General features: G+C 44.2%; 1 protein-coding gene across 1 annotated transcript in view; it reads right to left on the bottom strand.

Annotated features, from left to right (window-relative positions):
- dlgap1a (discs, large (Drosophila) homolog-associated protein 1a) overlaps positions 1–8,651 on the bottom strand; it is a 33,076-nt gene extending 24,425 nt beyond the window's left edge. The window contains exons 1-2 of the mRNA XM_030774530.1: positions 7,650–8,651; positions 3,790–4,004 (exon numbers count right to left, since the gene is read on the bottom strand). Coding sequence (XP_030630390.1) covers positions 3,790–4,004; positions 7,650–8,651 — 1,217 coding nt within the window. The remainder of the gene's footprint in view (positions 1–3,789; positions 4,005–7,649) is intronic.
- Between the last annotated feature and the right edge of the window lie 6,710 nt (positions 8,652–15,361).

Genomic DNA, 15,361 nt, shown 5'->3' with positions numbered 1-15,361 from the left:
CAGGAAGAAATTCCCTCTCTCTGCATGGTCTCACACATCATAAACGAACCAGGAGCGTCCCTGCGAGACGGCATTGCCGTCAAAAAGAGGAAGAAAGAAAAAAAAAAAAAACCTCCCCGAGGAGTGCTCCTTTATCACGGGGGGGGGGAGAGTGGGGAAAAAGAGGGGACTGAAAATGTTCTAAGGGAGGGAAGCTGAGGGGTGGGGGTGGGGTGCAGTGGGAGTGAGCCTCCGTGTTTTTTGGCTTTGGGGGATTTGCTTATGGGTAACGTCACTGGTGTGGAATAAACCGCCGAGTTTCTGCCTGTCTGACTGTCGGGGTCACGCCTTTTTTGCTAGCGGTTCTATCGTCGCTAATAACCCCGGCGCATCCTGATGACACGGCGCGGCGTATCGCGCGGTTTCTACTACGCTAACTGAATCCTACGTGTACAATGTGTTGATTTCATGACCGATACGAATTTGATTTATTTCTCTTCCTAAAATGCCAGTCTGTGATCCTTAATCTTCCGCACGTGTGTTCCACGGCGCCACGATACAACGGTTGAATTGAGCGAATAGCAACTGATTGCATGTGTGGTGGTTGTGGAAAAAAACCCAAAACAAAACCCAAAAGTCTGTGAAATCATTCGTGCAGTCATTAAAAACCATGTCCACACTCTAGGACCTCACGTTTAGCCGCTGACAGCCATCGTGCCAAAAGGATGGCGACGGAGCGCAAATGAAACAACGAAAACAACATCACTCGAGAAGATAATGCACAGCTCTGCTTGCAATTTGCATCTCATCTCCCTCCCCCCCCCCCCCCCCCCCCCCCAAAACACACCCGGCTTCTGGACCGAAAACACAAAACATCCCAAAACCAAGAAATGCAAAAATTAAATATTCATAGGAGTGCACGGTGCCTAAATACTATTACAAATCTCTAAATCCATAAATCCTTCAATCCCTGTCTGTGCATTCTAGTGGACCCTGTGTTTGTATATTGGAAGAATATTTCGCAGAACGATGTCTCCGTCAGTGCCGCGACTGTATGACTGTGTGTATTAGTGAAGACTGTGCCATGTGCCATGTTTGTAAGGCATCACCTTTCTCCAGTTTTTATAATTAAGGCGCACTACTACCATCTACCAAGACAGCACAATTAATTCTTTCACACAGTGAGAGATTGTGCTGGACAAAATGTTCTCTCATGCTGTAATGGAAACAGACTTTTTTTTTTTTGAAAAAGGAAAGGAAAAAAAACCCCTGCTATTCTCATGAGTAAACATCAAATCCAGGATATGTACATAATGGCCTAAGTCACGGTGAGATTTCTCACATACTCTTTTTGGACTTGTTACTGGGGGCATCTGTCACCATGGCAACCTTGTAACGACTTGCCTAAACGTATAGCTAGCATTCTCAGACGGGTAGTGTTATAATAATAATGATAATAATGCCAGTCGCCACTCAACACAATGAAACTACAAAACAAACAAACAAACAAACAAACCTACAGAAATAAATAATTAGACGGGCATGATGGTTTTGAGACCCTCTCTCTCTATCTCCAGCCCTAGAGTCAAATGGCATGGAAACGTGTTTTATTAGCCTATGTCAGCGTAGCACTTTTAAAAAAGTCCCTGGGCTAATTAGTGTAATTACTCATACCGTCTATGCCAGTGTGCTTACTTAATTAAAGGCATGCTTGGCTCCTGGCTCGATGAAATAATGAAGCTTCGTTTCTGTGGAGACTCTAATTGATATCCCCGCTGAGCCTTGTGCTCACCAAGTCACACCGTTCCCGTGCCAGAGAGTACAGAAGCACGCGAAAAAAACCGGAAACCCTTTCCTTTCTCCTCGCTCCGTAGAAACACCTTAATTCAGATGACAAGCAGCTGATAAGAGCTGTGATAAATCTCTGGTGATTAGGAAACTCGCCACTCAGCAATAAACAAATCTGGCTGACCTAAATAAACAGGAGGCAAGTGAGGGGGAAAAAACGCTACTCTAAAAAGGATGGCGCGCGAAATTGCGTTAAACAATACGAACACCATTCCACATCATAACCTCGAATCAGAACAAAAGCTTCGACGGAATCTTTTGTGGATGCAAAAATATCAAAAGCTTTGAATTCCGTCGACAGTATCAAAAAGAGTCTACTTTGAAAGCTCGAAACTTGTGGCAACTCAACGGCTGAAAACTCTTTCAGGGATTTTACATTGTCGCCAGTCACACTGCAAAATATTTCGTCTAAATTTCAGATTGAGCCATTGAATATGTTCAGCGTTAAGATTAAGATGATTTAAATAAACAAGCATTCTTTTCTCAATATTTCAATAGTTTCCCCCCTGGAAGTTAAAACACTTTTCTAACCAGACACTTTGTTTTTTACAATGTACTAAACATTTAAGGGGGTGTCTGGTAAACTACAAGGTAAAAACTAGTCAAGTCTCACTCTTCAAACCAATCTTTGCTCCTGACACACTCATACCACTCTCAGATTATCTCCCAATCTCCCACCAATGTCTTCCCCATTTGGTCTTCATTCTGGTGGACTACACAGGCTTTGTGTCTAAAGATAAGGAGTATTTGAGAATGCTTAGTGAGCAAATGCAAGGCAAACATTAAAATTTCAACTGGAAGAGTGATAAAATGAACAAAAGGAAACAGAAGAATATCCTAATTCATATTCAGATTAAAAAACGATTAGGATTTAGTTTGATCAGAACAGTGTTTGACAATTGTTGCAAGGGCTTCCTCCTTCCCAGTGCTAAAGAACTCATTACAGAGGGATAATGCTCCAGTTATAGTCCTCTTTGGTTCAGACTTTTATGGTCTCTCAGTGTGATGGGGCTCAAATCTGATGTAAAAAAAAAAACAAAAACAAACTTTGCTAACTTTTATTATCCGTTCTGCTTAGCCGACCAAAGAAAATTAATTGAAATTAAAATACGAATCTCTGATAATTCAGAATCAGTGCTGAAGTTAGCATTTTAGAGTCTGACAATGTACGGCGGGAAAATGTTCGCACAGATTGTGAGGTATGGACACATGGAGAATCCAAAGACAGATTCACACATGGACATTCAGACCCACATATTGTATAATAGCAACAACAACAACAGTCTTAAAAAAAGCTCCTCTAAATAGGTCTCTACAGGATGTGGGCACTGGCTAATTCTGAATTAAAACATTCAAATCATCACGTAAACTTACTTTCTCTATCTATCTCAATATCCATCTCTCTCTCTCTCTCTCTCTCTCTCTCTCTCCCTCTCTATCTATACATACCAATTTGGCATTTGCAGTATGTTTGTTGAAAGTAAATGTTAAAACACATTTGTGTTCAGAACCATTTACTGTCAAAATGTATTTTTAGATCAGTCCAAACCCTTTCACGATACAAAACGTATGAACTCTGTGAAAGCATAAAAGTCTCTCACATTGCCTTTGCTTAATCTACACAATCCATTTCTGTGTTAAAAGCAACGTGAAACCGTGAAAAGTACTTCATATGGAACCGAATCCACTTAGGGACAAAAAAAAGCCTATTTTCAGTGAGAGATACTCATGTAAACACTCATCTCAGTGTAAATTAGAAACAACATAAAGGGAGCCTGGATTCAACAAGGTAATTAGTCACATAGACCATTTAAACAGACCTAAATTAAATGCTTGTTTTTCGTCCACACGTAGATACAAGGCTTACAACAAATATACTTGGGGTGAGAAATATCTCCCCTCCAAGGTTAGCTGCCACGGTAACAGTGTAACAGAATGGACGGACAGATAGCAAACGCTTACTTTAAAGTGGTCATCTCAGTCAGTGACGGCTGGGTGGCTTTGAGGTAGCTGGCCCGTCGCGCCTGCATTTTGGGCGAGGGCTTTGGGCTGCCGTCTGAGTCTCCGCTGTCGTCCTCGGCCATGGCTTTCACGTAGCTGCCGCTGCGCATGCGTCTGCACGGGATGTCGTCTTCCTTCCCCGGCGGCGTGAACCCCCCCCACTCGTCCTGCGGTACCTGCGGGGTCAGAGGTTGCGCAGTGTCAAGCACCTCCCTGAACGAACGCATGCTTCCATTTGAGCTACGCGTTTCGGCGCACGTGCGGATACACACACACACACACACACACACACACAGACTGCCCACTCCATCTCTTTTTGACGGAACAAAGGTAATTAATGAGGCTGGTGGTGTGAGTTTGCATGATTACACTAACGACGGCTCCCTAGGAGGGTCGGCATCTGTTTCAGCGGAGATGTCTTGAGGCAAAATTGTATTGATAGAGCTTTCTAAGAAAAAAAAAAAATAGAAAAAAGAAAAAAAACTTGACTGGGAACATTAGGAAAAAGAGTTGATTCTGGCAGACTAGAATGAAAGTTCAGATTTGAAACTGTTTGTTTCTGAATACGAGAGTAAGATTACTTATTTACATAACACATCTGAGAAAACGCGAAGTAAACTAACAGAACATTAGGACATGCCGTGCTTTAGCTGAATTGAGACAACACTGAAATCTAAAAAAAAAAAAACTGAGTGAAATACTTACATGACTTACACTTGAAACAACCAATGACTTACAGTTCGGTCAGAAAACCATTGTCTGAAACTCTTATTGTCCAGGCTAATAACTGAAATAAGTTTAATTTTTTTTTCAGATCATATTGCACTATAAACATAAAGTGCTCCGGCACTGTTTTTAAAGAGACGTTAATGTATTACTAATATGTATTAAATAATGACGGTATGATGTGGTGGAGACTTGATTAAACTGGAGTTTTTGGTGTCCAGAGATATAGGGCAGAAGTTTCATACCTCACATTCATTTGGGTGACAGTCACCATACTTATTAAGTGTGACTTACAATCATCACTTCCTCTGTCAGAAGTCACACACTTCTGGTTTTAGTTTACAGTTAAGGTCCCTGTTCAGTGGCACATTAGTGGAGGCTCATTCTCCTGTGTGTGCGTGTGTGTGTGTGTGTGTATGGGTGTGTGTGTGTGTGTGTGTGTGTGTGTATCCCACAACCCTCCAGATGCTGCTATCCTTACCAGTACTACCATGACCCACTGTTAGGGTGTCAGGAAAAAATATAACCTCTAAATTCACTAAATCCCACAGTAAAGCCCAGCCAACTAAGAGTACAACACCGTGTTCATCACTCACATCACATAAATCTCACCCGTCTCATAGCATCGGTGATAGGAAAACAGTAGTTTTGTGCAACTGCTCGTGTTAGACTCGCTGCCGCTGAACTCTGAGGTACTTAACGGGGGTTTACAGGGAAACGTCCTCTAACGACGCACAGAGAGACAGACAGAGAGAAGGATAGAGAGGGAGAGAGAGATAGAGGGAGAGAGAGACAGAGAGAGAAAGAGAGGGTGAGAGGGAGAGAGATAGAGAGAGGGAGAGATAGGGAGAGAGAGAGAGACAGAGAGAAAATGAGAGGGAAAGAGCAAACGTGACACTCTTTTCAGAGTTTCTGCATGTGAGCGTGTGAATGGGCTCTGAGGCTGAGGTTACTGGGGAAACGGTTAGCTTGGCCTTTGACGTCAGTGAGAATATAAAAGGCAGCCAGCGGAGGCCGGATGACTTCAGTGGCATGAGACTACAGTACGTGCCCACACAAGCTGCTCACAAAGATAGCACCGCGTGTCTGCCCTATACAACCACACCAGCAGCTGCTATAGACCACAGTCTCAGGGACAGATCGACTAAATGGGTGGAAATCATGGCTCCTGATTGGCCAATCTAACCAATCAAAGAATGGCGCATCAGTCCGGTCCCACAGAGGCAAAAGGAGCTGATAGCTTAGATTACTGGAGAAGATGAGACTTTGTCCTAAATAACAGCTCCAATTTACTTCCATTTACTGGAGCTCTAGTCGAGGTGTGCGAATTTCTAGAGCTCTTAGTTCTCCCAGGGGAGGGGTGGGGGGAGGAGTGGGGGTGTTTCTACCGGGAATCTCTAGATAGCTTTCGGGGGCTTTGACGATACCTCGTTTTAGGCTCAGTGTGTGTGTACCATGTATTGGTATCTTTCTGGGGACCAAAAGTCCCCATTAAGACAGCATAATCTGACACAAGTGCCTAGTGAGAACCAAAATGCTGGTGCCCAATAGGAGAACAATGTTTTCCTAAACTACATTATTGTTATTGATAAAACAAAAAGTGTCAAAACAGGGATAGGTTAGTATTCTTTAGTTACAGGATAATGGGAGTCAATAGGAAGTCCCCACTAGGATATGAATACGAACGTGTGTGTGTGTGTGTTCTGTGACTGCATGCTGAAACCTATGAGTCATGTGGAGTGAAACAATGTGTGTGTAAGCTTGCACAGACGACAGGTCAAAAAAAAAAAAAAATCTTTCAGATTTTCATTCCAGTGCTTTCAAATTTGAGCTCCAAATTAACGAGAGATGCAAGCATCTCTAAACAGTCTTAAGTGCTTCTCCTCCTAGACTCAAACCCATTCTGCATCAGCCCTGTCAGTCACCGTTCCTATGGCAACCAAGAGTCTGAATTTAGCTCTGAAGGGGGGCGGGGGGGGGGGGGGGGTAGATGCCAATTATTCTTTGTATTGACAGAGTGTTAAAGGGTACATGTAAGACATCCCAAAAGACTAATTTAGTCTCTGAATTAGTATGTGCCTCCCAATGTGCACGCTCACGGGGTACAGGGCAGGATACGTCAATCGGCCCCCACCACCATTTCATCAAGAACGCACAGACGCAGACATTTCTAACACTACACTTACAAAAGACTAAACCTGTTTTAAATTTACAGCCAAACAGTATTATCCTGGTGGTGTTATAGTGAGTGAACCTGTATCTCATCATCATAGAAAAAAAAAAAATTCCGTCAGACTGGTCTACGTAAAAATCAGCACGCAAACTAACCTGGTCGATATATTAGATGTATATTTCGTTATATATTATTTCAGTTTCCAAGAAATGCTTTGTTAAAAAAAAAAAAGCTGCCCAAAATATTAGAGTGTGCCATAAACTCGAGATGTAATAATTAAAAGATGTTGTGGACTGAGCGCAATAATAGCTGAACTTTGTAATATGTCTGCCACCTCTGTAGAGTGCATATTTTCCCTTATGGGCTGCTGTCTTCTTAATTGGAAAAATTGAAATCATTTCCAGTGTAATGAAAAACAGTGTTAGATTGTTGGAAGCAGTGATTGGCACTGAATAAGCAACATCATAATAGTACATTTTTTTTTTTACAGCGTTGAGGGCTTGGCATTCGATGATACAGCAAAGCAATCCATTTATGTCCCCTTCTCTCTCAAATTATTTCTCTCTCTCTCTCTTTCTCGTTCACTCTCTCTCTCTCTCACACACACACACACACACACACACACACACACAAAATAATAATAAGAATCAGGAAAGAAAAAAACAATATTAAGGAAAAAAAAATGAGATCTAAAAGTTTAGAACAGAGGAAGCGATACCGACTAGTGAATAAATGGATCTCAAATCAGATGCTTGCTAGGTAGAAAGAGAGTAAGGCGGCTAGTGGTTTGCACTTACTTCTCAGCAGAAAGAACTCAAATCAAAACTGGAAGGGCATCTCCAGAGGAAGGGGTGGTGTGGGAAGAAGGTTGGGTTTGGTGAGCATGGGGGTGTAGGGGGAGAATTGAAAAAGTTTAGCATACCTGCAAGAATTGGCATGAGCGCTCCTGCTGACAAGTCCCTGCTTTCACTAGCGCCTTATCTACATTTACCGAGGCCTTCTGGTAGACTTGACGTGCCCTGCTCACCGTGAGAGAGGACGACCACGAGCTCTTCTTCACAAGCTGCGTCGCGTCCACGCTCAGCGGCACGCTCAGGGGCACGTTGGCGCACGTCGAGCACTTCACCATGTCGTTGTTGCTGCGCGAGCTTTTCATCGCCTGGTCGTTGACGGTGTTGTAGGACTCCATGAAGTACTGCGACTGGGACTTGTCCGGATGTCGACCCATGGTCATCACCCCGGCCGTCGGGCTGTGGTACAGGCACGCCTCGCGCTCCAGGTTGTCGTCGGAGCTCCAGTAACCCGAGGGCGGGGCCCGGTGCTTGGGCTCGGCCGACTTGCAGCGTTCCCGGCTCTTGCTGCGCTTGCGGTGACGCAGCGTCGGCGTCTCGCTCTCGGGGCTGGCCTTGCTGCCGTTCACGCTGCCTCCTTTGGAGTGGTGATGGGCGTGGTGCGGGCCCTCCAGCGAATGGGACTTGGTGAAGAGCTTCTGCACGGAGTGGACCAAGTGACGGATCCTTCCGGGGCTGTCGTTACGCTGCTCGAGAGCCGTCCGCTTGTACTGGAGGGTGTGGTACCCGTCGCGTCCGCCCGGGAGCTGCTGGTCGAACTGGTCCAGAAGGGCGACGGGAAGCCGGTTAGACTTATTGGCGGGAACGCCTCCTGTGTAGGGCACAAGGGCGCACTCGTCCTTCAGCTCGTGATGGGAGCTGTAGTGACGTCTAGGGAAGGTTCCGTAAGGCACCACGCAGTCCGGTTGGTAGGAGCCTCCCCGGGGATAGTAGGAGTGATCCACCGGGTGCGGCACTTCCACCGGGTTGATGAGGTATGGCTTACGGTCCACATGGTGGCCCAGGGGGTCGTAGGAAGAAGGTTCACAGGCAAGCATATGATGGTGACTGCGACTGCTGGACAAGCCTTTCATGGTGCAGACTGGTCATGGAGCAGGGGCTAGGGTCATCACACAGGTGCTGAGGTGTAACTGTCTGCAGATAAGAGTTAGAGGAACAAGAGTTAGAAACCTGAGAATAATTTATAATCTGTGAAATATTCTGTTTTAAGGAAGGAGCGGGACTGGTGATTCACATAGCCTGGACTGTGTCTATTCTGTTGGCTTTAGTGTCTTATACGACAAAGGCTTTTAGGGAATGTCTGAGCAAAGGACATACAGTTGGGGTTAAGACTAAGATTACAGTTTGGATTGAGGTTGGACAAGTTTGGGATGAGTTCAGAACAAATTTTTTTTTTCCCCCTACATATCTAAATCCCATTTTTAGGGACAATTTTCAGTTCAAAATCATGTGCAATCACAGTCTATCATTACTTAGAGATATGGTTTTGCAATAACGTTTTCCCTTAAAATACCACTCAGAGACTGTTTCTACAAAGAAGTGCTAAAGAATTTATTCTGTGGTGGGGTTGTGAGTTTATTTTCACATATTGTACTATTATTCTGAGTTTAAAGAAAAGGGGCATTTTGAGACAGGTAACACAACGTATATTTAGGCATATTATTGTGAAGGTGCCCTAACACCACATTCAAAATCTAAAAAAAAAAAACCAAAAAAAAAAAAACTCCCTGTTCCGCTTTGTGAAGTCTCCTTTCCCTCCCACTCTGCTGTGTAAGCTCTGACTTGGACACACAAGCAGTTTCTGAGCTCTCTCTGCCAGACTTCACAAAGATCTGGTTAGAGATTCTTTCTACGCGTGTCATTAGTGTCGGTGAGCTCCGCGAGCTCCGTGAGACCTTCGTCTTTTGATGTGGCTGTCGTCAGGGTAACCCTGCGCGACGGCGTTCTGATTGTATCCCGTAGAGATGCGGCGCGAGGGCCGATCATCGCTCTCTGAATCTCGCAATATGCATGAGGCTAATTTCTCTTTTCCTATCACCCACTCCCCCCTCCCCCCTCCCCCGCCAGTTATTCTACGGCATCTGCTTTTCTCATCCGGCTCTTCCAAACGCTGCACACCGCCAATCTCTCGGAATAAGTAATTGGGCAGAAATGAAGATTGATTTTCCTATTTTTGAATGTTGGTGGTGGGGGTGGGGGGTGGTGTGATTGCTCACTGCAGATAAATTTAGCCCTGAAACTTCCTGTTCTGAGACAGCCCCCCTCCCTCACTAAAGCCCCTCTCCCAACATCACCGCCCCCACCCCACCCCACCCCATCCCATAATGCGAGCACTGCCTCAGTGTATGATGAAAGGGGGGAGACAGAGACAGAGACATTGACTGAATCACGGGCATATTCTTCACAGCGTATCTCACTGCAACTTCATCAGTTCGTTTTAGCAGAGCCAGGGAGTGAACGTGAGCATCCGTTTCATTCACTTGGGCGCTTTGTCGAGCGCACCAGCACAATCTGAGTAATTACACACCAGGAAAAGCATCTCATTCAGCTTCACTAATTGTGTGACGTTGGATACGAGGAACGCACTCGCTCCAGGAAGAGAGCTCAACAGGAGGGCAGAGGGGAGACAGAGACAGAATGAGAGAGAGAGAGAGGGAGAGAGAGGGGGAGAGAGAGAGAGAGAGAGAGAGAGAGAGAGAGAGAGAGAGAAAGAAAGAAAGAGATCAGCCAACCCTGTTATTAGAGAGGTTATTATTGGGCCTGGTGACAGTCTAATGGCAGATGGGGTGCAGCAGCTCAGAGCGTAAAGCCTTTGATAACACACAGACACACACACACACACACACACACGAAAGAGTGCGAATGCGGCTGTAATGTTTTCGTTGTGTAGCTAGCACACATGGAGGCACCTGCTAACTCACTCTTCCACTTATCACTCACTTACAATCAAATGCCTCAAGCATGCCATATATGTAAAATAAGGCCACAGACATCCATCATAATATAATTAATTTCTCACAGTGACACCTGAGAAATTTGAGAAGTCTACACCAAACATATCAGCTTCATCATGTAAGTGAGAGGACTAACAGCTGATGTGGCTAAAATTGCCACAAGAGAACCACCCAGTGCATGGAGAGAACAGATCCTCTATCTGTCTCTCTCTCTCTCTCCTGACCTATCTATCTATCTATCTATCTATCTATCTATCTATCTATCTATCTATCTATCTATCTATCTATCTATCTATCTATCTATCTCCTGACCTGTCTGTCTATCTATCTATCTATCTATCTATCTATCTATCTATCTATCTATCTATCTATCTATCTATCTCCTGACCTATCTATCTATCTTCAACAACTTGCCCTTCATAAAGCTCAAACAGAAACTGGTAGTGACAGCTGAGAGTGGCTCCTTCCAGCAGGAGTAGGAGGAAGTCAGCACTGCGTGTTGAGTCCCAGCAGGGGAGCGTGGAGGAGGTTAAAGTTTTATTAGGAAGAGAGAGGAGACGTGTGGCTTTGTGGGCCACCGCGGGCAGCCTGGCCTCTCTGACGCCGTTTAGCGTACAGTGAGCTGACAACTCTGCCAGCATAGCACAGACTAACAAGGCGTAAGCGCTGACACAGGACGGTCCAGTGGGGATAGCAAACCGCCCCGCTGAACCTCTCTGAGTACCCACCGTTCCACACAACGGTACCGTCTCATTCACCGCTCTGTCGTTAAAATCACTGATCCAAAAAAGAACAAAGCGCTAAACTTGCAAATCCCTCGTTTCGTTTTAGGATCTCGCAGAGGAGAAGTAGTAGCGTGTTTTCCTCATTACACATTACTTGATGAAACAAACGGGAAAAAAAAGTTTTCTCTTTCTTTTCCATAATGACGATTGTCTTTGCTTTTAAATGGATGCCGTGGCCAGCTGATTAGGCCAATAGCTTCAAAACAACTCAGCTGTATTATGTATGCGTCTGCCCCTCTGAGTTTAAGAGAAAGAGCGCAAACAGGCAATATCGTTAGCAGGCTGCGCGGTTTTCATAAACTTAGATTGCTTAGAAAGCTATTCCATTACGATAAACTCACACTTCAAAGTGACTATAAAAACTTAATGGTACGCTAACACACCCAACAAAGCCTCTTTCCAGAAAACTGGGTACGAATTTTTAATGAGAAAACATAATAGCGCCCATAGCAACATCCTCCAGTGACACGCTCCTCCCGACTGCTGAGAGAGAGAATGATATTGGATTGGTTTTTAAATGCTTTCTCACTTTCGAAACAGAGCTCAACACCTGCCGCAAGACCTCCCTCATGCTGATCAACCATTAGCATCATTAGTCGTATCGGAACACTCAGACAAATTTCCCCTCGATTGTATTCCATTTGAGAACGCGGCTTTTAGAAAAGCTTTTCAGAGGTGCACATCGGATGGACTGCCATTTATGAATGGAGATGAAAGTCACGGTTGATTGATTTATGGTACTGCTTAGTTTTCTTTGAAAGGTGGTTAAGAAATAGTTTGGGTGTGTTCGGTAATCTTAGTGGGGACAGCAACAGTATGTTTTAAAATGCCCTCCCCCGACACCCCGCCTCCCCCAAGGCAAACAAAAAAACAAAACAAAAGAACAAAACATAAACCCATCTGTCATAACTATTAATGAGAAAGTGACTATGCTTAGTGAGTAATTGGTCTCTGAGGGAAAAGGGTCACTGTACAGAGGCATAGCATATGGGAGAGCGAGGGGGGGGGGGGGGGGGGACAGAGAGAGATTGATAGAGCTGGTGAGAGATTGTAAATACCTACTGAACTGAATGACCGCTATCCGAGAGTAACAGATGTGTCTAGACTGAGAATTCTGATACCACTCTCCATTATACAACTATTTCCTAATTCGTTGTTTTTAAACACTTCTCCATCGAACCCTTTGATGAACAAGCTAAGATGAACGTAAAGCAGTGTTGTTTGTGAGAGGACCCTGGTGGCTTGAGTTAGAACACTCCTTTTTCCTTTGATCATTCATCAAGTTCTGTGTCCCAAACAGACACTTCCGTTCTGTTACGGTACCTTTTAACAAACAAAACAGTCACCAAGCACTTCAAATCCTTCTGGGGGGGAAAAAAAAACAATAGAAAAAGCATTTGACAGAATGAGACTAATATAATTCATTATTAACATACAGTTAAGACATTCTGGTATGAAATGCAAAGTCAAAGTCTATAAAAGACTATGTCTTTTAAAGTGACTTAAATTAACAGGAATTAACTGGAATTAACATCATATACATTTTTTTCTTTAACTTTTTCAGAGAACAGCAAAAAAAAAAAAGTTAAATCTAACCCAAATACACATGAAAAATCAGTCCCAAAACTGAAATCCACAATTACAAATTCATTTCTTGCTCTGACCCATACATGTATCTCAGACATTCAGTCTATTACACAATGCGACTACTGACACACTGAGAGTATCTCATTTGAATATGGGCCTATTTTTTTTTTCTTTATCATAACGCTCACATTTACGACTAAACAACAATAAACACAATATCAGAAGCTATTAAATGAACTAAGCTGTCGAGTGAATTAAGTGCTGAATTACTGAAGTTCTACACTGCTAGCTTGCCAATTTGGGTTAAACAAAAAAAGAAACCAGTCTAGGGAGAGTTCATGAAGCGTGTAGTGTGTAATAGGAGTACTCTCTGATAAAAAAAAAAAAAAAGGATGACAGAACACGGAGCGGTAATGTCTCTCTCTTTCTCTCTCTCCCTCTCTCTCTCTTCATTTTTTGAGTGGAGAGATCCATCACTCTTTCGTTCTCCTGTCACTGCGTGCCAAGCCCTGGGAGATCCATGGCACCTCTAAAGCTGTAAGGAGTGGCCTTCCCCTCATTTTATCCATTCATCCATCCATCCATCCATCCATCCATCACTCCGTCCCTGGCCTTTCTTTTCTCCCCTCTATCGTTCCACTTAGCTGCTCACGGCCTTGAAAATACCAACCCTCTCTGACCCCACCACCTGTGTCTCAGTGCATGGTCAGCATGTGAAGGATTGCCTGTATTTTTGTTCTCTTGTCGTTTATCAGCGGAAGACAGGAGCAGACGCGTGTAAGAGAAGAGCAGCTAATAAACCGCGCGCCGAGGGCTTGTTATCGATCACCCCTGTGGAGACAAGTCAACTGAACAGTACGGCTGATGCGTTACTGAACTCACATTAACAGGGTCGGTTTTGACTGGTCAATATTTTATCGATTCATTGATGTATATATTGTGTTGGTCAAACAGATTAGCTCCTAGTGGGAGATCGCAAGAAATAGAGAGAGAGAGAGAGAGAGAGAGAAATTTCTCTTAATTATCCCAATCTGTTAGATGATTAGATATCATTTGTTTGATTAGTGAACAAAACAGGGGCAATGTTTCCACTAGCAACCTGGAGTCAAACGTGACAGAGATATTAGAAAAGTTTGTTCACTGCTTTGACACATCTCAGGTTGTTGCAGTTGTACCCTGTCCTGGAGCACATTCTCTCTCTGTCTCTCGCTCTCTCTCTCTCTCTCTCTCGCTCTCTCTCTCTCTCTCTCAATCTCCTGAGTGTTAGCAGCGTTGTGTTAGAAGAGGCAGTAGTTTTGAACATGGTTGTCGTTGACTCATGACTTGCTTGTGCAAATGTTTGGCATGATAAACAGCAGCAGCGGGGGGATCAACCACAGTGACTGAATGCATACACTTGGTCTATTGTGTATGCTGGTGACTCAAAAGCTTTTGTTTTGCAGACGTCCTAAAAGTCAAAAATAAACTCAACTCAAAGAGATACTTTCCCTACATTTTCCCAGTCTTCTCTGCGTATGTGTGCTTGTGCATGTGTGTGTGTGTGTGTGCGTGCGCGCACACGCGTGCTTGTGTGTGTGTGTGACTGTGAGTGTGAGAGAGTGTGTGTGTATGTGTGTGCTGGGGTATGTTTATGTGCTTGTGTGTGTGTGTGTGTGTGTGTGTGTGTGTATGTGTGTGTGTAAGTGTATGCCTATGTGCTTGTGTGCATGCACGCCTGTGTGTGTGTGCGCTTGTGTGTTTATGTGCTTGTGTGTGTGTGTGTGTCACTGTGAGTGTGAGAGAGTGTGTGTGCATGTGTGTGCTGGGGTATGTTTATGTGCTTGTCCGTGTGTGTGTGTGTATATGTGTATGTGTATGCCTATGTGCTTGTGTGCATGCACGCCTGTGTGTGTGTGTGCGTGTGCGTGTGCTTGTGTGTTTATGTGCTTGTGTGTGTGTGTGTGTGTGTGTGTGCGTGTGCTTGTGTGTTTATGTGATTGTGTGTGTGTGTGTGTGTGTGTATGTGTATGCCTATGTGCTTGTGTGCATGCACGCCTGTGTGTGTGTGTGTTTGTGTGTGTGTGTGCGCGCGTGCTTGTGTGTTCATGTGCATGTGCGTGTGTGTGTATGCCTATGTGCTTGTGTGCATGCACGCCTGTGTGTGTGTGTGCATGTGCGTGTGCTTGTGTGTTTATGTGCTTGTGTGTGTGTGTGTGTGTGTGTGTTGTTTGTGCCTGTAAGCGAAAACTAAGACTCTCTCTCTGTCAGTTTGATCTGATTTCCTTCTGAATCCTCTCCCAGAGGAACCTGGCTTGCGCCATTTCTGAAGAATTTGTTACAGGGCCATTAGACACAGTGCAACATAAATGTATTTTGAAATGCTAAGCACACTTGATTTTACAACATGCTCTTTTGTGTTTCTCAAAACCCTATTCACATGTGATTGATGGTCTATTTTTACAGCATTATTTGTGCCAC

This window comes from Chanos chanos, chromosome 5 (assembly GCF_902362185.1).
Source record: "Chanos chanos chromosome 5, fChaCha1.1, whole genome shotgun sequence".
In the NCBI taxonomy this organism is placed as follows: Eukaryota; Metazoa; Chordata; class Actinopteri; order Gonorynchiformes; family Chanidae; genus Chanos; species Chanos chanos.
The sequence above is the reverse complement of the archived record's forward strand: the minus strand, read 5'-3'. Positions and strand labels throughout refer to the sequence as shown.